The sequence below is a fragment of the Trematomus bernacchii genome, unplaced genomic scaffold (assembly GCF_902827165.1).
Source record: "Trematomus bernacchii unplaced genomic scaffold, fTreBer1.1, whole genome shotgun sequence".
In the NCBI taxonomy this organism is placed as follows: Eukaryota; Metazoa; Chordata; class Actinopteri; order Perciformes; family Nototheniidae; genus Trematomus; species Trematomus bernacchii.
In genome coordinates this window covers 2,187,995-2,212,462 of record NW_022988007.1, presented here as the reverse complement: position 1 = coordinate 2,212,462, position 24,468 = coordinate 2,187,995, and the positions used below count along the sequence as shown (strand labels likewise).

Sequence of the window (24,468 nt, the reverse complement as noted above, 5' to 3'; positions counted from 1 at the left end):
AGTGGACGACTGCAGTTTAATCCTCTTAGTAATCAACTTGCACAAGCTCTTTGTGAGCAGTTACATGTGAAGTCAGAGAAAGTAGATGTTGTGTCTACACAAATTGGTTTGATAGGGGCTCCATGTCTCAATGAAAAAATAGAGGGTGACGGAAACTGTTTCTTTAGAGCAGTGAGTCAAGCTGTGTGTGGTACACAAAGGCATCACACAATAATTAGGCATGCAGTGGTTCATCAAATGCAGAGCAATGCTGTGCCTTATGAGCGTATTTTGACCTCCTCCATGTCAGAATACCTCAGCACATCCAAAATGCGTGAGGTTGGCAGTTGGGCAACAGAATTAGAAATTCAAGCAGCAGCAGATGCGTTTGGAGTTAATATATTCACATATTGTGATCCACGCTGGCTAAAATATAGTTGCGAGAACGGGCAGTTGTCTAATCAGGGGGTTTATTTGGAAAACCGCAATGGTAATCATTATGAGACTGTTGTGTGTGTAAAACAACCTAATTTGCAGAGTTGTTATGGGTATTGCAAAGTGGACACTTCTTGTCCAAGACTGTACAATGTCAGACGGACAACTAGAGGCAAAAGGAGGGTTACCGAACAAACGCATGGTACATCGTCTGCTGGGGACACAGATTGTGTGGAAAAGAGTGATGTAAGTAAAATCACTCTTGAATTTAATCCTTTGTGCAATGAAGTGGCAAAAACACTTTGCACAAAGTTTAATATAGACTTTCAAAAGCAGGATGTACAGGGACCTACAGTAACTGGGTCCCTAGGTGTGGTCTGTAAGACCGAAAAAATAAAAGAGGACGCTAATAGTTTCTTCGGAGCGGTAGCTCATGTTCTCAGTGGTTCTCAGAAGAGCCATCGAAAGATTAGAATGACTGTTGTAAAGCATATGATGAATCACGCAGAACAAACTAAAGTAGTTGGGGGATCTGCTTCAATTTCAGACTACATTGAGAAGTCTCGGATGAAGTATGTAGGACATTGTGCCACAGATGTAGAAATCCAAGGGACAGCAAATGCTCTTGGAGTGGACATTTTTATCTGCAGTGGGGAAAAATGGCTCAAATACACTTGTAATTGTGCAATGCTTTCAAAAGAAAAAATATACTTGAAACATTGTGATAAAAATCATTTTGAGCCTGTGGTTTGTATCAAACCTTACGATGAACAAAGGTGCTTTGAATTGTGTAAAGTGGGGGGTTTGTCAGAGACACGGTCTATGCGTAGCAGTGTTGATATCTGTACTGGGAAGGGTGGGGTTAAAGACAATGCAGAGAGTGTTGCAAACAGCTGGAGTCGTAGGCATTCAACATATTTAAAACAGAGATACAGCTCAAAAAAGAAACTGTATTATAAAAGTAACACAGGGTACCAGCAAAGGATTAGGGATGCGTCCATGAAAAAGTATTGTGATGCAGATTATCAAGAGATAGTAAGAGTTGGTCGTAGAAAAAGGTATTTCGAGGATGAAGATTACAAACACAGAGCAATTGGACACACTCAGGTTAGATACCATGAAGACCCATTGCATAATCAGATGAGGAAGGATTCAAGTAAAAGAATATATAAATGTAATCCGTTGAAAGTAAAAGAATATAGTGTAAAAAAATATCATGACGATGATCTGCATAGAGAAAGGGTTATAGCATTAAGCAAACAGAACTATAGACTAAAGGTTTTACAGAGAGAAAAAGTTATAGCATTTAACAAACGTAAATATAGGCAAAACAGATTGTATAGAAAGAAGGTCAAATCCATGAGTTCAAAAAGGTATCATGGTAATCCAAATTATAAGAAGCAAGTAACAGCTAGCAACAAATTGAAGAGGCAACAAATGCAAAAAAATAGACAATTTGATATTGTGATGCAGCAGTTTTTGGCCAAAGTTAAGAATGGACCCGTTTTTGTATGTAGCTGCTGCGAGAGGTTGTTATTTGAATCGCAGGCCTTGCACTGTAAAAAAGAGAAATATAAGGATCAAGAACTCGCTAATAAATGCATCAGAGACACATATTTACACACATGTACTGATGACTGTGAAGTACCCTGTGTTTGGATTGAAATTGGGAGAGGGCAATCTTGGATCTGCAGCAACTGTGATAAAAAACTTAAGAGAGGTGTGATGCCACCTGAATGTGTTCTAAATAATTTGACAGTAGACCCCATTCCCCCAGAATTGGCTTGTTTGAACAGCATAGAGCAGCAGTTAATTGCCAAAAATATACCATTTATGAAGATGGTGGCATTGCCCAAAGGTGGGCAAAATGGAGTTCACGGACCGGTGACGTGTGTTCCAGCCAATATCGTCCAAACTACAAATTTGCTCCCCCGCTCAAGGATGGAAGGTTCCATCTTGCGAATAAAGTTAAAGCGTAAATTGACCTACAAAGGTCATTTTAAATATCAATTTGCAGACCCAATGCGCATAAAGCGTTCATTAAAATATTTAAAAAGAAACAATAAGCACTATAGGGATATTGAATTTAATAAAAGTTGGTATAACGAGTTTCGTAGGGAGGAGGAAGAGAATAAACAAACCCACACCAAGGAAACATCATCAGAGGCTGCTGAGGAACAGCCATGTTTGTTTCAGGACATGGATTTGATGGCTGTGGATACTGATCTGGAAATTGCGGATCAGTTTTCAGATTGAGAACTGAACATGGCCCCAGCAGAAGGCAATAGTCCTGCAAAAGAAAGTTCATGCATTCCTGTACGGGTTCCCGAGGTTGAGGAACTTGATGACGCTCTGCTTAATGAGTTTTGGAGGGAACGGGATGATGACTTTGTAGACAATTCGACCTTGATGGATTTGCCAACTAATGAAACGTCTGATGCTAATGCTGATGATGAGCTTTTACACAACAGGCAACAGCATTGCATGTTTCAGGACACATGTCTGATGCCTGTTGATATTGGACAGGAAGTGTTGGATCAGTATTTTGATAGTACATTAAATGTCGCTCCAGCAGAGGGTAATAGTCCTGTGAGGCTGTTGGCAGACATTTCCAACGAAGCAAAATGCTTTCCTGTATTGTTCCCACTGGGCATTAACACCTACCGTGATTCGAGGCCCCACAAGATAACATTAGCACGCTATTTGAATACGCGTGTTTTAAATGCTGATGTTAGGTTTGCACAAAATATAGAATACATTTTTTATGCTCAGTATTTGTCTGAGGTGCAACAGGTATTGTCCAGTGTGTCTATTGCATTGCGAAAAGGCAAAGCAGGCTTTCCATCCAAACCGATAGAAGATAATTTGTTGAATCAGGAAACCATAAGAAAACTGTTGCAATTTGATGATGGCTTTCGTTTTCTCTCACCTATTAGAGGTACTCCAGCATTTTGGCAGCGCGCACAGAGTGACCTCCTAGCTTGTGTGCGTCAACTTGGTGTGTCTACCTGGTTTTGTTCATTCTCTTCGGCTGATCTTAGGTGGGCAAATTTACTCGACGCTATTTTAAAACAGGAAGGTAGAACACAGACCGCTGAAGATTTAGATTGGGCAGACAGATGTGAACTCTTGCGTCGTAATCCTGTGACAGCGGCCAGGATGTTTGACTATAGATGGAATTGTTTTTTGAAAGAAGTACTTATGTCCCCTTCACACCCAATTGGCAAGATTGTAGATTATTTCTATTGCGTGGAATTTCAGCAGCGTGGCTCACCTCATGTGCATTGCTTGTTTTGGATTGAGAATGCACCCAAAATTGATAAGAATACAGATGAAGAGGTGATTCAATTCATCGACACATATGTGACATGTGAATTACCATCACAAGATGAGCCGTTAAAGGACATTGTGACATCTGTGCAACAGCATTCCAAAAGACACTCTAAAACGTGTAAGAAAAATAACACTGTTTGTCGATTTAATTTCCCCAGGCCAGCTACTGCTAGTACATTTATATGTCGCAGCAGTGAAGATCAATGCTTAGCAGAATGTAGATGTAACTTGACACCATGTGAGTGTGTAAAATTAGAGTCTTTGGCGGAAAAAAAGGAGAAGAAGGAGTTTGCAGTTAAAATTCTGAACTCCGTCAAAAATGCTCTTTCAAACGAAAATGTAATATTTGATAGCCTGGAACAATTATTTGAAAGTCTGGGGATTAATCAAGCGATCTTCGAGGCTGCTTACAAATTGGTTGGTAGAAAGACACACGTTGTATTGAAAAGACAAATTGGCGAAGTCTGGATTAATCAATACAACAAACCACTCTTAAAATGCTGGAATGCCAATATGGACATTCAGTATGTGGTCAATGCCTATGCATGTGTTGTCTATATAATTTCCTACATCTCCAAGGCAGAAAAGGAAATGGGATTATTATTGGGTAATGCACATAAAGAAGCATCACAGCAGGGCAATCTAGATGCCAAGGATGCATTTAAAAAGTTAGGGAGTGTGTATTTACACAACCGAGATGTGTGTGCCCAAGAGGCAGTCTACAGATTGACACACATGTCCCTGAAGACATGCTCTCGCTTGGTCCAATTTGTGCCAACAGGGAAAAATACAATTAAAATAAGTAGGCCATTAAGTGTGTTAAAACAGATGGCAGATTCAAATAGTCTAACCACAGACAACATGTGGATGACTGGTTTTGTTGACCGTTACAAAAATCGGCCAAATGACGCGGTTTTTAATAATATGTGTTTGGCAACATTCGCATCCGAATACAGGGTTATGTCACAGAGTGAAAGTCTCAAAAATGCCATCGAACTCCAAAATAATTTCGGGTTTATTATTAAAAGAACGCGAACAAAAGCAGCAGTTGTGCGTTATGCAAAATGTTCAAAAACAAAGTCTCCGGAATTGTTTTTCTACAGCAATTTTCAATTGTTTCTGCCGTATCGCATCGACGAGCAGTTAAAGCCACACAATTGGGAAACGTGTGAAGACTTTTACATGAGCGGTCGAGTTAGATTTGCTGATGGATCCAGACAGCTGGTGAAATCAGTGGTCGACGCGAATAGAGCTTTGTTTGAACTTGATTCGGATGAATTACAAAAAATCCAAGACTCTTTAGACGGTAATGTAGATTTTGAAGACGCTTGGTGTGACCTGTGCCCCGAACAGGAATTAGAAAATCTTCAATGCAAAGAAGAGCGGGAACAAATTGAAACCGTAGACGGGGAGCAAATAGACGCTATTCCTGATCTTGCCGTTAGTAATCGGCAAATTGGCCATTTGGAAAAGACAAAGAATATTTTGAGCAGAAGCGAAGGGCTGAAATTAGTTCATTCTCTAAACGAAACACAAATGTCTATTTTCTATCAAATACGACAATGGTGTTTAGACAAAATCTCGGGTAAAAATCCGGACCCGTTTCACGTATTTATAACAGGCGGTGCTGGGACAGGAAAGAGCCATTTGATCAAGGCTCTGCAGTATGAGACAGCCAGGTTGCTCTCAACACTCTGTGAAAACCCTGATTCTGTGTGTGTGTTGTTGACTGCCCCAACTGGAATTGCTGCATACAATTTAGACGCAGCAACTATCCATAACACATTTAGCATTGGCGTTAATTCAAAATTACCCTACACACCTTTAGGCGAGGAAAAAATAAATAGTCTGCATGCCAAATATAGAGACGTGCACATTTTAATTGTCGATGAAATATCCATGGTCGATCACAAACTCATGGCATATATTCATGGCAGATTACGTCAAATTAAACAATGTAGTGATTATTCCCCATTTGGTAGAGTTAGTGTGGTAGTTGTTGGAGATTTTTTCCAGCTGCCACCAGTGAAAGGAAATGCCTTGTATGTAGAGAAAGTAGGATTTAACCTGTGGCACAACCTATTTAGCATTGTAGAGCTTAAAACAATAGTCAGGCAGAAAGATATTGTTTTTGCGGAACTGCTAAATAGGTTGAGAACACGCTCAAAAGAAACAGCATTGTCAGCTAGTGACATTGATTTGTTGAAGAGCTGTGAAACAGGGGAAGAAAGTTCAGCATTACACATTTTCCCCACAAACGCTCAGGTTAATGATCATAATCTTGTGCAACTGTTGAAAACATGCCCGGAACATGTAGAAATAGAAGCTCAGGATACTGGCCATAACAGAAAAACTGGAAAACTTGAGTTAAAACATGGACATCACACCAACATCTATCAAACATGTTTAGCGGAACGTTTGGTTCTTGGGGAAAATGCTCGTGTAATGTTGACCAAAAATATAGATGTAACGGATGGGCTTGTGAACGGGGTATGCGGCACGGTGAGACACATAGTGATTTCACAAGGTGAAAGATTTCCACAAACTGTGTACGTCCATTTTGACGATGACAGAGTTGGGGCACAGCGCAGGAAAGACTCTGCAAATGCATCAAGTCAATTAGTGAACTGTACACCAATTTTTCCAGAAGAGGATAGAGTCACCGTTAAAGGTGGGTTGCGTCGCCAATTTCCCCTTAAACTGGCTTGGGCTTGTACAGTACATAAGGTGCAAGGGATAACTGTTGATAGAGCTGTGGTGTCACTTAAAAAAATATTTGCTGCTGGACAGGCATATGTTGCATTAAGTGGTGTTACAAATTTATCAGGCTTAATCATTCAAGATTTTAAAGCTAATGCCATCTATTGTAAAACAAATGTTACGCAAGCAATTCAGTGCATGCCTCAGTTTCTACGTGAAGATAGGATCCACCCCAAATTGCACACAGACAATTTTACTGTGTTTTTGACAAATGTGCAAAGTTTGACACGTCATGTCGAAGATTTGACCCTTTGTACACAGCATTTGCAGCCTAACTGTATTGCTGTTACAGAGACATGGCTGCCTGCTGTCTCATCATTTGACGACATTAACATCAGTGGTTATACATTTGCTAGTTGTTCTCGAAGTGCATCTTACACCAGCGAGAACCCAGCATTGGTTGCTCTGCAAGACCAACAACATGGTGGTGTTGGCATATATAGTGCAAACAGTATTGAATTTAGTATTCTTCAAGTGCCAGATGTACATTTAGAATGTACTGTATAGTGTACAACTGTTTGTCTCACAACATATTAATTGCGGTAATTTATAGACCACCATCATATCCCATGTCTTTGTTTAAAGAACATTTAGGCAAATTACTAGATTTGTTAGATCTATTAGGTGACACAATTGCTGTGATGGGTGATTTCAATGATGACATTTTAAAAACATCAACAATTTGCAAATTTGTAACAGACAAAGGGTATGTGCAGCAAGTCACACAACCCACTACCGAAAAGGGCACATTAATTGACCATGTATATGTGAAAACAACACAGTATGATGTAGAATCAACTGTGTTGCCCACCTATTTCAGTGATCATGAGGGGATTCTGTGTTCTTTTGCACAACTGCTGAGGTAGAGTAACTTCAGACGTCAAGCAAATGTAGGTAGAAATTCTGTGTTTTTTCTTCACCTTGTGTTTCATCGTGCCAAATTATGCGCTTCTACAGTCTGTGGAGATATTTTATCAGATCAAAACATCCCCCCTGGTTTAATTTGGTATGTTTTTAGGTATCATCCCCCCCTGGTTTAATTTGGTATTTGTTTAGGTATCATCCCTCAAGTTCATCATCTTCAAAGCCCCTTCCTCATTCAGTTATCCTCATCTATCGGCCCCCTAAACCACATCCCTCCTTCCTCTCACTTAACTCCTCAAAACTAGCTTCATCCTCCCTACTTTTCGACCTTAACATGACTATTGAGTCACCCACCTGCGAGCTGTCATTCAAATTCTCTACTCTAATAGACAATTTTACTGTCACCCAACACTTCACCTTCCCGACCCATGCCAAAAGACACATCCTCGACTTTGTCTTCTATAAAAACCTCCCAGTACCTTGGCGTAATGTTTGGCCCCACCCTTTCCCTCGATCCTATCATCTGCCAAGTAATCAAAACCAAATTTTACCAGCTCTGCAAAGATCTTACCCTCTCCCTGAAATTACAACAGTCATAGTTAGGAATTATTTATTTATTTATATATTTATTCTGTCGGTCTTCAGTTCTTAAAATACTCTCACTTAACTCCTCAAACTAGCTTCATACTCCCTACTTTTCGACTTTAACATGACTATTGAGTCACCCACCTGCGAGCTGTCATTGAAATTCTTCTTTATTATGTCGGACCTGGTAGTTCATTTTTAGCGGCTTTATCTCTCTCTCTCACACTCTCTCACACACACACACACACACACACACACACACACACACACACACACACACACACACACACACACACACACACACTACACAATAAAACAAATACAAACAATAAAAATTCAGAAAATAAGTATAAAATAGGAATAAAAAGGCAATTAAGTTAAAAGTTATATTAAAAAGGTAGGTCTTCAGTTGTTAATAGGTATGAACGCTCTCTGCTGGTCTAGTTGGGAGGGCACATTGGGGAGGGCGAAGTTCATTTTTATTGTGTTCAATATGTTCATAATTATTGTGTTCAATATGTTGTTAATAGAAAAATAAGGTTTCTTTTTCCTGCATTACAACAGCATTTTTAATAACTAAATTATTGGCAAACATTAGGGCATATTTAGCAGATATTCCATACTGCACTAATAACATTTATCCACACATAGGGAAACACATTTTGTAAAATTATGCATCAATATTAAATGATGTCACTCATATGCTGTTGCTAATGCAGGTTTTGCTTTGCCTTCAATGTAGCCTAGAAAAGCAAAAGGCACTGGTAATTGGTACTCCCAGTTTACTGGGATGGGGTTCGATTCCCTGCGGTGTCCTGCTGGTTTCTTTGGCATGTACATTAAAGATCATATTATTTACTACTATAATAATGATAATTATCAAAGTATTACTAATTAGTATCTCATACAACTGACACAAGCTTCCAAAAACTCTCAAAACTGTCAAGAAATGTCAATAAAATAAGTATAAAATAGGAATAACATGCAATTCAGTTATAAGCTATATTACAAAGTTGGGTCTTGAGTCTGCTCTTAAAAGTATGAAACTTTGTGCTGGTATAGTTGGGAGGGCACATTGGGGAGGGCGAAGTTCATTTTTATTGTGTTCAATATGTTGTTAATACAAAAATAAGGTTTGTATTTCCTGCATTACAACAGCATTTCTAATTTAAAAATGTTTTATTGGCAAACATGAGGCATATTTAGCAGCTAATCCATACTGCACTAATGAAATAGTTATCGACTTATAGGGAAATCAATTTATATATATGTCTCGAGGGCTTGACGGTTAGCACACATCTGAACACTTTTTTACCATTTACACAGGAGTTATAGCAATATCGTGCTTAACGGCGAGGGATGCGTTGCCATGGCAACAGCTTTTGAGGAAAACTCACTATTGTCATATTGAGGTGTTGAGGGCCGGACCATTAACTGTCATCTGAAGTCTGGTGCAGTTTGGACCATTTTCCATTGACTTAAGACAACATTGTGTTTTATGGCGAGGGATACGTTGCCATGGAAACGGCATATGATGACATCCCATAATTGGCGTAGAGCTGTTGAGGGCCAGAACATTAGCCATCATATGAAGTATGGTGCCGTTTGGACCATTTTCATAGGAGTAACAGCGACACCGTGTTTCATGGCGAGGGATGCGTTGTCATGGAAACGGCATATGATGACATCACATAATTGGCGTGGAGCTGTTGAGGGCTGCACCATTAACTGTCATCTGAAGTGTGGTGCAGTTTGGATCATTTTCCATTGACTTAAGACAACATTGTGTTTTACGGCGAGGGATGCGTTGCCATGGAAACGGCATATGGTGAGATCTCAGATTTCACGTAGAGCTGTTGGGGCATGGACCGGTGATATAAAAGTGAAGATTGGGGGACGATGGGACCGCGTCCATTGGAGTTACAGCAACACCGTGTTTTATGGCGAGGGATGCGTTGTCATGGAAACGGCATATGATGACATCCCATAATTGGCGTAGAGCTGTTGAGGGCTGGACCATTAACTGTCATCTGAAGCCTGGTGCCGTTTGGACCATTTTCCATTGAGTTAAGACAACACCGTGTGTCATGGCGAGGGATCTGTTGCCATGGAAACGGCATACGGTGAGATCTCAGATTTCACGTAGAGCTGTTGAGGCATGGACCGGTGATATAAAAGTGAAGATTGGGGGAAGTGTCCATTGGAGTTACAGCGACACCGTGTTTTATGGCGAGGGATTCGTTGCCATGGCAACAGCTTTTGAGGAAAACTCACTATTGTCATATTGAGGTGTTGAGGGCCGGACCATTAACTGTCATCTGAAGTCTGGTGCAGTTTGGACCATTTTCCATTGACTTAAGACAACATTGTGTTTTATGGCGAGGGATACGTTGCCATGGAAACGGCATATGATGACATCACATAATTGGCGTAGAGCTGTTGAGGGCCAGAACATTAGCCATCATATGAAGTATGGTGCCGTTTGGACCATTTTCATAGGAGTAACAGCGACACCGTGTTTCATGGCGAGGGATGCGTTGTCATGGAAACGGCATATGATGACATCACATAATTGGCGTGGAGCTGTTGAGGGCTGCACCATTAACTGTCATCTGAAGTGTGGTGCAGTTTGGATCATTTTCCATTGACTTAAGACAACATTGTGTTTTACGGCGAGGGATGCGTTGCCATGGAAACGGCATATGGTGAGATCTCAGATTTCACGTAGAGCTGTTGGGGCATGGACCGGTGATATAAAAGTGAAGATTGGGGGACGATGGGACCGCGTCCATTGGAGTTACAGCAACACCGTGTTTTATGGCGAGGGATGCGTTGTCATGGAAACGGCATATGATGACATCCCATAATTGGCGTAGAGCTGTTGAGGGCTGGACCATTAACTGTCATCTGAAGCCTGGTGCCGTTTGGACCATTTTCCATTGAGTTAAGACAACACCGTGTGTCATGGCGAGGGATCTGTTGCCATGGAAACGGCATACGGTGAGATCTCAGATTTCACGTAGAGCTGTTGAGGCATGGACCGGTGATATAAAAGTGAAGATTGGGGGAAGTGTCCATTGGAGTTACAGCGACACCGTGTTTTATGGCGAGGGATTCGTTGCCATGGCAACAGCTTTTGAGGAAAACTCACTTTTGTCATATTGAGGTGTTGAGGGCCTGACCATTAACTGTCATCTGAAGTCTGGTGCAGTTTGGACCATTTTCCATTGACTTAAGACAACATTGTGAAGTTTGGTGGCGTTGTGAGCATGTCAGTTTGAGTTATGACATCATCGTATTCCATGGCGTTTGATGGGCCTAGCATCGAGCGAACGCAAACTTTGGCGCCAAATCACGGCTGCGCCGTGCGAAAGAAAAAAACTTCCGTGATAACTTTGAATTGCCCATGTCTCGAGACGCTACCCGACGAATTTCGAGTCGTACGGATAAAGTCCCTGGGAGAAGATAGATTTCGTGCGGGGGACGAAAAACGCGATAAATCGCGTTTTTCCGACGCCAAATTCAAAATGGCCGACTTCCTGTACGTTATTTTATACCCCTCCAAGAGGCTTTTTTGTTCGTCTCCGCACCCTAGATATGCGTAACGAGTTTCGTTCGTTTACGTGAAAGTTAAAGTGGGGGGAGTTTAGACGACGAGACGGCGTACAGAGAGGAGGTCGGAAAACTGACATCATGGTGCCAGGATAACAACCTCCATCTCAACATCAGCAAAACAAAGGAGCTGATTGTGGATTACAGGAAGCAGCAGGGAGAGGGACACGCCCCCATCGCCATCAATGGGACTACGGTGGAGAGAGTCAGCAGCTTCAGGTTCCTCGGTGTCCACATCACGGAGGACCTGACATGGACTCTTCACACCACCACCATCACCAAGAAAGCTCGACAGCGGCTCTTCTTCCTCCGCAGGCTGAGAAGGTTCAAAATGGATTCCAGGATACTCTGCAACTTCTACAGGTGCACCATAGAGAGTATCCTGACTGGCTGCATCACGGCCTGGTATGGCAGCTGCACCGCCCTCAATCGTAAGGCTTTACAGAGGGTGGTGAAAACTGCACAGCACATCACCAGGACGGAGCTGCCATCCATGGAGGACCTTTACTCCCAGCGGCTCAGGAAGAAATCACTACAGATTATCAAAGACCCCCATCACCCCAGCCACAAACTGTTCTTTCTGTTGCCGTCTGGCAGACGTTACCGCAGCATCCTGGCAAAAACAAAAAGATTCGGAGACAGTTTCTTCCCGCGGACAGTGAGACTGTTAAACAACTGAACTGCTGAAACAATTTCAAAACATTCATCTGCTACTTAGTAATATATATCTACTATCTAATATATATCATTCCAATAACTTGTATATAGACTCGTACTGCACTATTCCACATACTCACTTTATTTTAGAACTATTTTTCTTTTTGTATTACTTTTACTATCTGTATTATTATTATGTTGCATTGTTGGAGAAGCCTGTGACATAAGATTTTCAACGACATAATTACTCTGTAGCTATGTTAGTTTGACAATAAAGAACCTTGAACTGAAGATGAAACTAAAACATGATGAATAAAATCCAACTGACCTGATGCCATTATCACAGTAGGCATTTACGTATCATTTATAATGTTGTTTGAATAACTTGACCTTGCTTCCACTGTTTTCTCGGTCACTAATGGAGGATTACTCAGCAGATGCATGCCAGTTGTCTCAGCAGAAAGGAGCCCCTGGCACTCTGACTTCCCCTCCAGCCCGCAGCCTCCTGACACACAAGTGTTTGTTCTGGCTTGTGCCATCCGTCGCCTATTCATCTATTACTTCCATTCAAAGACTGTAATGCTCTCATTAAGCCACCAACGTTCAGTGAATGCTCGCTGGGGATTGTTCACTGATGCCAAGAGACAGTGTTCTCACGAATGTGTACACTCTGATGAATGTTATCCTATGTTCACTACTGTCACAATGCCGTGGCTTTGTGACTCACTGTCAATGACTGTTCCATTGTCAAGCCTTCGAGACAATACCCCAATGTCCCAAATCCCAAGTTGATTATGAGCTATCTGACTTGGTTATTGGTCTTTGAATAACACTGTAAGAAACTCTCATTTGATTTGAATTTCTGGGACTCATTCTCTGAAGGCTGGGAGCCTAAACTACAAATAGACCAGGATTTATTTTTAAATCCACATCTCGAGATGATAACATATAGCCTATAGGTGCATCATTTTGGAATCATCTACATATTTTGAGCATGACAGGTGCAGATACGCTTCGCTGAATCTCATGTTACTGGCATAGGAAATACTGCTGGCAGCTTTGCCTTTCATTAGGGAAAAAGCTAAAACTGTTAACACATTTGATATATGTCTGGAGTATGAAGAGCCTTGCTTCACATTTACTGACAAAATATGTGTTATATGCTGCATGAGTGATGTGATCCCCAGGAAGGGTGTCAAGGTGATATATTGTCACACTTTCCGTCTCCTTTACAGACATGAGCCAATTCAACTGTGAGTAATACGAAGCCACAACATTTGACATATCATACATTTCAGGTAGAAAACAACAGAGAAAATAACTGGAACTGTGCTGCGCTTCCAACTGTTCACAGACTGGGCTCTGGGTGTTTCTGTGTGATGAAGGGCACTATAGTTAGCATGATTTACAATTCCAATTTAAGCTAAGTGACATTTGATAGCATAACTATTAAGTAGAAGCGGATGCATACAGTGATCAACAGTTAATAAACTGAAGCTTCATTTTCACATCCAATTTCACTCGCTGATAATTGCAATCCATCATTTTGAGTCTGCGGGATCAATAGGCAGAACCGAGCAGTGATGTTGTTTAGTCGACTGTAGGCGTGTCATTTTGATAAATGGCTCAATCAGCTGAACCTGAGGAGGCTTATACCTTATGAGTCACACAGATCAGAAAAGTTGAGGGAGTTTTGACCACAACTTTCCGTGGTGCCACCATCAGTTTGATAAATGCACAGCCTGGAGGGAAGCTTCCTGTACAGAGGAGTGATGAGGAGTGTGAGTCTAACAGCAGATGTTTAATGGATACAACCATGCAAGGCTTCCCCTTCTGTTATAAATCTATATGGGAATCTAAATGCACCAGTATTTTATTACTGTCTGTTTAAATACAGATTTGTCTCACCTCTGGGAAGTCAAAAGCCACCATGTTTCCAAAATCCTTCTTCAGCTGCCGTCTCCTACAGAGACAAAGTGCTGCCCTCACCAATGAAATACATCACGCTGAACAGCAAAGGCACACTGCAAACATTCAGTTTTAAACAGAAATAATGTCATAATGCAACAGCCTCTGCTGTTTCGGTTTCATTCGTTTTAATCAATTCTCATCTTGATAATCCCTGTAATGCTACTGTATGATGTCCTTTTGTTGTTCTGTTTATGTTTTTAATGTTTCATGTGGAACCTACTTGAGCAGGTCTCCCTTGAAAAAGAGATCAATGATCTCAATGGGATACAACCTGGATAAATAAAGGTGTGAAATGAAATGAAATGATAACCCTCTGCAAGAATAATGCAGTCTGTCTCTCTGAGTTGTTTGTAATGGATTTTCCAAAACAGTTTGACACACAGACCTGCAGTAACTTCTTGTGACTGTGCATGAACTGGGAGGTCAGGGACGTCATCTGACTTTCTGAGAAAATGAAAGTCCAACCAATAAAGCAACTAAACATATTCTAATAAACAATGCAGCTGAAATGTAATAGTAACATGTATTCCACTGTATGTTTCCTAAGGGGCTGATATACAGTATCTCTTAGTACGTTTTTGTGGTCAATACTTAGACATTATAATATAAATCTTTTTGTATCTTTAATGGTATCAGAACACATAAGGGGTAATAATGAAGTATCGTCCAATAATTCATGGATAAAAATGACAGCAATTAAAGGCATTAAATCACACCAATGTGATAATTAAAGACTGATTAAGATTATGTCACAGGTTCTTCCTAATAAATGTTGTTGGAGACAGGTCAGTAAGAATGAAGTGGTGTCTTGTTTTATTTTCAGAACACCTCAGAACTGCTAAGGGTTAACTAAATTCAAGCAAGTTTAAAAAGATCAGCATATTAGCAGTATTCCCAGGATGGACTGTTTAAGTTTAAATTCTCCACAGACAGACAACTCTGTTTTGTAATGAAAATCTGTGTCAGTTGTAAGAAATGTAGTCAATTTGGTTGAGTTTATTGATTTAAATATTTATTGGTGAAAGGCAAATAAGCTGTGGGTTTATTTGAACTTTTGAATATATGAGTTTAATTGGAACTAGCTTTAAATGATATTGTAGTGTTTTTTTTATCTTATTGTTGTACTTATAACAATCCTTACAGTGACCTTTAACCATATTGCATCCCAGCGTGCATTGCGGCTAAACCATCCAATCATCGAGCTGAGGATCTTGCCTACGTCTGTTTCCGGTTTCGTTTATGACGGATGTATTTTGTTATACACACAGTCCTTCACATTTTCATTTACATTAAAGTATTTAGTGAGGCCTTCTAACATGTTTTTAAATATAACTACGGTTGTAGTTGAAGAGTTTGTAAATGAACATGAACCGAAGCTGTTGCCTGGCAACGCAATCGCACAACTTCACGTCCGTTAATTCCACATCCACACGCATGGATTAACATCGATTTAATACATTAATGTAGCCTTTGTTTCTGCTAAAAGAGGTGTCGACCAGCTGGGGCAACAAGAAAAGAGGCGAAATCGAGTGTGACTATTAAAAAATAAATCATTATTATATTAATATTGACAATAACAACCGACCGTCGGGGCAGAGCATTTGCTTGGCATTTCCGGGTATTTCTCCACTGGTTAACATGGGTTAACAATACCGTGTAACTGTCACGTTTGAAGGGACGAAATCGTGACATCTTCACGTCTCCCAGCATGGTAAATCGTCACATGTTCACGTCTTGCCGTGATACCGGGTTGCAAAATACACAATACTCAGCAATTCTTTAAATTGGACTGACATTAGGTAGATGTTGCTCAGGTATCATCAAGCACCGTCATAATAACACTTGTCCAGACTAATGGTAAAGAGAAGGCCTTTAGTGCTTCAAGAATGTTAAACTTGAGATTCTTGTGCAAGCCAGAATATAATCAATCAATCAATCAAATGATACAGTATATAGCCCAATATCCAAAACGACATGTTGGTCTTAGGGGGCTTTGCAGTTTGAGACACCCACTGTCCTAAGACCCTCGCATCATTCAAGGGAAACTCAAACATTTTAGAAAACATAATATGTCTAGATATAGTGACGCAAATTAAGATGGACATCTGGCAGCACCACAGCCACAATTCACTTTAACATCTAAACTTGAATGTTACATCTAACTTACCTTTTTTATATTCCTCAAGCTTACTTTTGCTAAAGCACATGAGTGTTGTGGAATGTCCTTCACCTGCCTGAACTCACACTGCACAGGGTCCTCATCCCCTGTTCTTTACAGACATCGTAAATGAAGGCAAAGTGTGTACACTCAGAGTTATAGTTCAATTTTCCATAATAAATAAAAGATGAACAAACTAACAGCAGTGTGTTGCAGCATATTATTCAGCATACACACACTCTGGCCTGCATACTTTAACTTACTGTTGTAGGAACACTTTTGCAATGTTTTATGTCTAAGTCAGCTTTTTCTATAGACACACATACACAAGCAATCACACACACACACTCCCTCTCTCTTTTCTCTTTGTCTCTCTTTCATGACTAGAAGAAAAGCACTTCGAAACTTTAAAGTGGTCTCTCCCAACACTCTCCTTTCTATCTACAGTGACTGCCAAGGTGCCCTTGAGCCAGGCAGGTAATAGCAGCGTCTCAGTGTGTAGATGAAATAAAGTGGACAGGTCCCAGGTGTAAAGGTACGTACAGAATGTGTATGAACGAGAAACAGGGCAGCACTGAAAAAGAACATGCACACTCAGCAAATCTCTAGCTACATGAATAAAGGAGAGAAAGTAAAGTGTTGCATTACTTGGGGCTAACACTTTTCCACAAAATGCTCAAAATGCAAAATAACTGCCTGACAAGAGTTCAAGAGTATATGATAACATTGAGATTAAAATGATAAGTCTGGGAAAAGTGCACAACCCTAAAGGAATCGTCTTTCTGTCAGAATTGTGCTAATCTTCATCTCTTTAATTCAGTGACGTGCGGTGAGGTTCATGGCTGGTGAGGCACTGACTAACTGAGTCAGATTTACAAATATTATATTTTGACCTTAATCGAAATATTCGGTTATTTTCAAAAGCTTTTTTAGTCTGATGCTTCGATTAATTTTAAACAGACTGTTCAACAAAAGGATACCCAAAGTCTAAATATTGGATTGTTCTTTCTTAGTAAGATCCCATTTTCATTACAAATGTGGTCTTACCTTGACTTGAAGATGAAGTCCATGCTATCCTTCTGGACAACAATCTCCATTACTTTTTTGTAAAAGTCGTCCTTATCTTCCTGTAGTTTCAAAAGTCTAGTTTGTTGTTTGCGTCTACCGTCTCTGCGTAGAATTACAGTAGCAACAAGAACCTGTGGGCTCACGTGCACCCCCTTCAGTGCGGCAGAGGTTATGGCTGCCTCCCCTGGTGCTTTTTTCATTGCCATTGTATGATGAGACCAGCGAGCCTAAATATCATATATACGTGAAATAAGTTATTTAGAGACTATGGATGGCGAGGATAAATGTAATAAAGGGATCTACAAACATTACATTGGTGACCTACAGTGAGATGGTAACAGGCATGCGCTTAGGGCCCGCTTTCCAGCCAGTTTCTGTGGGGTGACGCATTCTGAGGTGAGGCAGAGCTCATCTGTGCCTCACCTTACCCCACAGTAACTGGCTTGAGCGCGCTCACAAAATAAGTGCCCGCACTAAATTAGTGCCCGTGCTCCAGCAAGTTACTGTGGGCTTACGAGAGGCAGTGCTCGTCCCTGCCTCACTTCTCATCGCTTCCGTAGCGGAGCTCGGCAAATTTGCTGATTTTGACTATAAAAAGCGATTGGAATCATACAGAAATCACACTTACAACACAGATCAGTGGAGACATTTTATTATTATTACTATTTAGTTTTTTTTTAGTTGTTTTTCCGTTACATTGAAGTATGACAGGTGAGGCTCTGCCTCCCCTGCCTCCCCTGACTGCACGTCGCTGCTTTAATTAACGAATCAGACAAAGGTACAAATAGAAACCAATCGTCACCTCTATAGAGCACTGATTAACATGCCATTTCAATGTGTGAAAACATTACCTTCTACATGTGGTGTCCAGACATTAATGTTAAGTTAATTTATTTAGTTCAAGTATTTGTCTTGTGACTTCCTGTTTTATTTTGTAGTAACCTCTCCGTCTCGTTTCAGATCACTTAACTTCCTCCCTTTGTGTGTTTCCCGCTTCTGTGATTGTCGACCCCGCCCTGATTGTCCCCTTACCTTGTGTATATGTATTTAGTTTGTTAATTTTCAAAGCGACTGTTTTTGTTTAGCATTTTTTGAGGGAGCGTTTTTTCTTGTGTTTTGATTGAAATCCTTTGTTCATTTGTACCCGTCTCTGGTGTCGTGCATGTGGGTCCTGAGCCTTGTGTCGTTCATAACATTACAGGATCTGCTGAACTCTTTCTTGAAGAAGTTCAGTGACTTCTTGAAGGGAAGTAAGCAGGTGATGTGTTTCTTACCCCTAGATTCCACCGGGTCCGTCTGCGGCGCGTTACGGCCGCGTTATGGCCGCGTTACGGCCACTCTAGTCAATGGGTGCTATTCCACGGCTCAGAAGCGTCCCAGAAGCGTCCCAGAAGCGGCTCGGCGCAGGGCTCCTCTAAAATTAGGATGAATCCTATTTTTGACACGGCGCAGCCGTAACGTAAGGTCGGGCAGGCAGGAAGTGGAACGGTCAGAGCATATATAGCATATATATATATATATACACACACACACAAACAAATTTTGCAGACCCTATCCCTCCGTAGTCTTTCAAGTAGGAGGAGAAATGCCAGCGTTCTCCTCCGGTTTACATTTACATTAAATTATATATATAGAATAATTATGATGATGAATGCATTTTTTTACCACTAAAATACAGCAACACATCTTTGATTCATGTCGTTTATATCTGGAATATTACAGTTATTATTAACTTTGTCTGTACAAAGTAGCCTGTCCAGGAAATATGCCCAAATCAACAAAAACTGCGAGCCGGCAGGCAAGACGCTCCGCTTCTGAAATGCTTCTGAAACACGCCTGGTAGGGTATGACGCCGGAGGAGGCCGGACCAAAACCGCGGCGCAGCCGTAACGCGGCGCAGACGGACCCGGTGGAATCTAGGGGTGAGGTCTTGTTCACACCAGCCTTGAATCGATCCCTGGAGCGTTTACCCCCTTGGTGCATTTCGTTTGGGTTGGTGTGAACGCAGTCCGAGACATCTGATGTGAACTAAACAACCGGACTCTGGTCCGCCTAACAGAGGTGGTCTCGGACCGCTTGTTAGTGAACTCTGGAGCGGTTCATCGCTGGTGCGTACGCAGCCCGTCATTTTTACCCAAACCAAGTTATTTTCCATAGGCCATCCTTAAAACTTCACACATTTATTTTTGAAATGTGACCAGGCTGAGAGAAATGACGTCCTGCTGACAGGGGCGTCTCATAAGAAAACACGTTGTACTACAACATACTATCTCACTTAATTTGGAGGATTTAAGTGTATTTAAGCTTCAATTTCAAACTATTCCTTGAAGGCTTGTAGAATGATTTGGATACTGGAAACGGCATATGATGACATCCCATAATTGGCGTAGAGCTGTTGAGGGCCAGAACATTAGCCATCATATGAAGTATGGTGCCGTTTGGACCATTTTCATAGGAGTAACAGCGACACCGTGTTTCATGGCGAGGGATGCGTTGTCATGGAAACGGCATATGATGACATCACATAATTGGCGTGGAGCTGTTGAGGGCTGGACCATTAACTGTCATCTGAAGTGTGGTGCAGTTTGGATCATTTTCCATTGACTTAAGACAACATTGTGTTTTACGGCGAGGGATGCGTTGCCATGGAAACGGCATATGGTGAGATCTCAGATTTCACGTAGAGCTGTTGGGGCATGGACCGGTGATATAAAAGTGAAGATTGGGGGACGATGGGACCGCGTCCATTGGAGTTACAGCAACACCGTGTTTTATGGCGAGGGATGCGTTGTCATGGAAACGGCATATGATGACATCCCATAATTGGCGTAGAGCTGTTGAGGGCTGGACCATTAACTGTCATCTGAAGCCTGGTGCCGTTTGGACCATTTTCCATTGAGTTAAGACAACACCGTGTGTCATGGCGAGGGATCTGTTGCCATGGAAATGGCATACGGTGAGATCTCAGATTTCACGTAGAGCTGTTGAGGCATGGACCGGTGATATAAAAGTGAAGATTGGGGGAAGTGTCCATTGGAGTTACAGCGACACCGTGTTTTATGACGAGGGATTCGTTGCCATGGCAACAGCTTTTGAGGAAAACTCACTTTTGTCATATTGAGGTGTTGAGGGCCTGACCATTAACTGTCATCTGAAGTCTGGTGCAGTTTGGACCATTTTCCATTGACTTAAGACAACATTGTGAAGTTTGGTGGCGTTGTGAGCATGTCAGTTTGAGTTATGACATCATCGTATTCCATGGCGTTTGATGGGCCTAGCATCGAGCGAACGCAAACTTTGGCGCCAAATCACGGCTGCGCCGTGCGAAAGAAAAAAACTTCCGTGATAACTTTGAATTGCCCATGTCTCGAGACGCTACCCGACGAATTTCGAGTCGTACGGATAAAGTCCCTGGGAGAAGATAGATTTCGTGCGGGGGACGAAAAACGCGATATATCGCGTTTTTCCGACGCCAAATTCAAAATGGCCGACTTCCTGTACGTTATTTTATACCCCTCCAAGAGGCTTTTTTGTTCGTCTCCGCACCCTTTTTTGTTCGTCTCCGCACCCTAGATATGCGGGATATGCGAATCTAGGGGTGAGGTCGTGTTCACACCAGCCTTGAATCGATCCCTGGAGCGTTTACCCCCTTGGTGCATTTCGTTTGGGTTGGTGTGAACGCAGTCCGAGACATCTGATGTGAACTAAACAACCGGACTCTGGTCCGCCTAACAGAGGTGGTCTCGGACCGCTTGTTAGTGAACTCTGGAGCGGTTCATCGCTGGTGCGTACGCAGCCCGTCATTTTTACCCAAACCAAGTTATTTTCCATAGGCCATCCTTAAAACTTCACACATTTATTTTTGAAATGTGACCAGGCTGAGAGAAATGACGTCCTGCTGACAGGGGCGTCTCATAAGAAAACACGTTGTACTACAACATACTATCTCACTTAATTTGGAGGATTGTAAGTGTATTTAAGCTTCAATTTCAAACTATTCCTTGAAGGCTTGTAGAATGATTTGGATACTGGAAAATGTAGTAATTCAACCAACCGTGTGGATTGCTATGTCTAATTTAAATAAATAGGCATATAAACAGCACGTTGGTGTTAATGACCTCCATACAGAAGCAAGACAACAGTTGTGAATCAAGGCACACACAGAAATGAATACTGTAATACTGAACTTGGATCATTTTGACACAGATTCATAGAACAAGCTGTAGCATGTGCATGTCCTTTAAATGAATTACATTACATTGCATTTAGCTGACGCTTTTATCCAAAGCGACTTACAATAAGTAAGAATAAACCATATTTCCAGTACAGTTGTTAAATTGCACACACATACAAGTCACACGCTGAATGTAAATGCAGTTTGAGGTCCACATTTGGCAACACATGAGTCAACAGTGAGCACTCACGTAAAACATGCAATATCAAGATATTCACCCCCCAGCTGAGGGATTCACATTGTTTATTTCTTATTTGAATTTCCAATTCTGTTTAATAGTATTTTTCCAACCTACAGCACATTTTTAATTGGTCATATGTTCAGTTAAACTAAACTAAAATGTGCCTTGCAGGGCTGTGGTTTGTTCATTTCTTTTTTATCATGCCATTTGATGTGGATATGATGAAAGTTCCACAATACATACATATAACATGTGTGATGAGTTTGTTGTTATGCATTATTAATAACAAGACTTGGAACCTGAGTTAGGAGAATAAAATGAAATGCAAACTCCCATGCAGCACATTCTTCCCCTGTCAGCCTGCTTCACATTATTTCCTCCACGTAATCCCTTTAAGGGGAGAAATCATATTTCTCTCACTTCAGGTGCTTTAGGCTCATATTTGCATTTTCAGTTGTCAGCCTCATTTAACAGCACTTCTGTGGGAACAAAAGTAACTTAAAATGACAAGTGGGTTTAAAATTCTTCCCACTACTCAGGCACATCAAATGACAGCATGAAAAGGTGGCGCTATCGCAACCAAGTCTGTCTCCATTAAGTTCTGTGGAATACAGTTGGCTTACATTCAAACCATTTACATTTCTCAATTCAACTACATCTTTACTCCAATGGCCCTCTGCTCTAAAACGACCACCTACCTTCTCAGAAAAAAGTTTGTCCAATCTACCCAAAACTTTTTCAAGATCACATATTGCTGTCACTCAGTTTTGAGATACAGTAACACACATTTTTGACCATGAATGCTCATCGATGACAATGTGATTAAATCCAAACGTTGTGCACGTGTTTGGTTGCCATGTCTGATCTACACTGTCCTGTGGGTATTTGGTCACCTTAGACATTACAGTATAATGCCCAATCCAGCATCATGACTTGGTGGTGCAAGTTTACAATTTGCTAATGATGGAAAAAGTAGGGTTTGGCATAATAGAAGAAAACAAAAGAAAACATTCTAAGAATTACCAATCTTAAACTTTAAAAAAACAATCCATTGAATAATTGCCTGCCTTAGTGCAACCTAAGGTCAATTCCTAAGGAAAATATGCTGAATCACTCTTCATGCAAATTCTACCAAAATTGCTACAAAGAACAACAACAAAAAAAGCCATTCTTTGTATACTAGTCATTCTGATCAGTCTGCAGTGAGAGTCAGTTTACTGTAATCATGCTAATTATGCTGTGAGCTCAACCTTTTCTTTTGTTTTCCAAATATTGGATCTTGATATTGTATTTTTAAGTGCTCATCAAACTGTTGGATACTGATCAGTGCCATTTGAGGCTATATTTATTTTGTAATATAATTCTGTCTGATTATTGATTTGCTTTTAAACCAAGCTTAGTAAAAATATTTGTACATTAATGCCAAACAAATATGTATGGAAACCTGAGTTTTAGAAAACACCACCCTGTGACTTGAATTTTAATGTACTCAAACTAAAGATTTATAGTATAGTAATTCCTGCAGAAAATCTTTGATATTATTAATGTAATCTCTCCAAATATTGTTGAAAAATGTGTGAGGTGAAGTTGACTTTCTCTCATTCCTTGGAGAATCCTTGAGAGGAACACAGAAAGCTTATCCATAAACTTGAAATAAAACTTCTCTTCTGTGGGTGTCCCAACCAGCCTCACAGATGATGTGTGGACAGAGGGAGAGAAAAGGTATGAGCTCTGTCTCAGCAGAGCCTCAGTCTGTTCTAACAGGAGCATGTAAACACACACTTACAGATAACAGAGAAAATAGAAGAAGTCTTACCTGGGAACACCAGCACAGCAAACACCCACGACAGGACGATGAAACATGCCGAGTTATACATACTTCCTAAACACAGCTGACTCTGATCTGCTGGAGGGTTTTAAAGATGCTCTTCTCCACAGCAGGGCTTCAGAGAGCTGCACACTTTGCCTTTTTTCTCCTCTCCTGTCTTTTTCCAAAACGTTTCACTTTGGACAGCTTTCAGCCCCCCAGCAGGTTGTAGTGAAGACGCTTTAAATCCAGAGCAAGTAGTAGTTGTGGGCACAGAGAGGCTGGCTGCTCGCAGTCTGCGTCTCACTCTCCTCCCTCACTACAGCACACAGGGACCAGAACTCTGCAGGATGGGGGGGGGGGGGGCTCTGCTCGGCTGCCATTGGCTAAAGCTTCTGCCAATCTCCCAGGAACAGTCCTAGCTCTGTTTTTTCTGGGTTTTTCTGCTGCTCTGAATCCTCAACTATGCTTTCTTTCTCTGCCCTCTGATCAATCTAAAGCAGGATTACAACTATATGAGGAAGGATTGTTATTTAATTTAGACTTAATAAAAGCATCCACCTAATTAATGCAGAAAGGGATCTTAGATCGGGGCAATTCTCAAAAACAATGATCTCTTGTCCACAATGTGCAATGATAAGGAATGAGACTGAATATGCTGTTCTTTACAGTGGTTGGCATCTTAACCTGATGCACATTAGCCAAACCAGTTAGTCTTCATTCAGGCAGTTTATATTGTTAAACCAAAACACACTACTGTATAAAGGATACATCTGTGTTGGTCAACAATGTGTTTTCATTGTGGATTTAATAGATCGCTGCTC

The 24,468-nt window shown here is 41.1% G+C and overlaps 1 protein-coding gene across 1 annotated transcript in view; it reads right to left on the bottom strand.

Moving 5' to 3' along the window:
• Positions 1-23,750, bottom strand: part of opcml (opioid binding protein/cell adhesion molecule-like) — a 404,442-nt gene extending 380,692 nt beyond the window's left edge. Inside the window, exon 1 of the mRNA XM_034117360.1 lies at positions 23,654-23,750. Within this exon, the coding sequence (XP_033973251.1) occupies positions 23,654-23,714 (61 nt within the window). The 5' untranslated portion in view covers positions 23,715-23,750. The remainder of the gene's footprint in view (positions 1-23,653) is intronic.
• Positions 23,751-24,468: the final 718 nt, after the last annotated feature.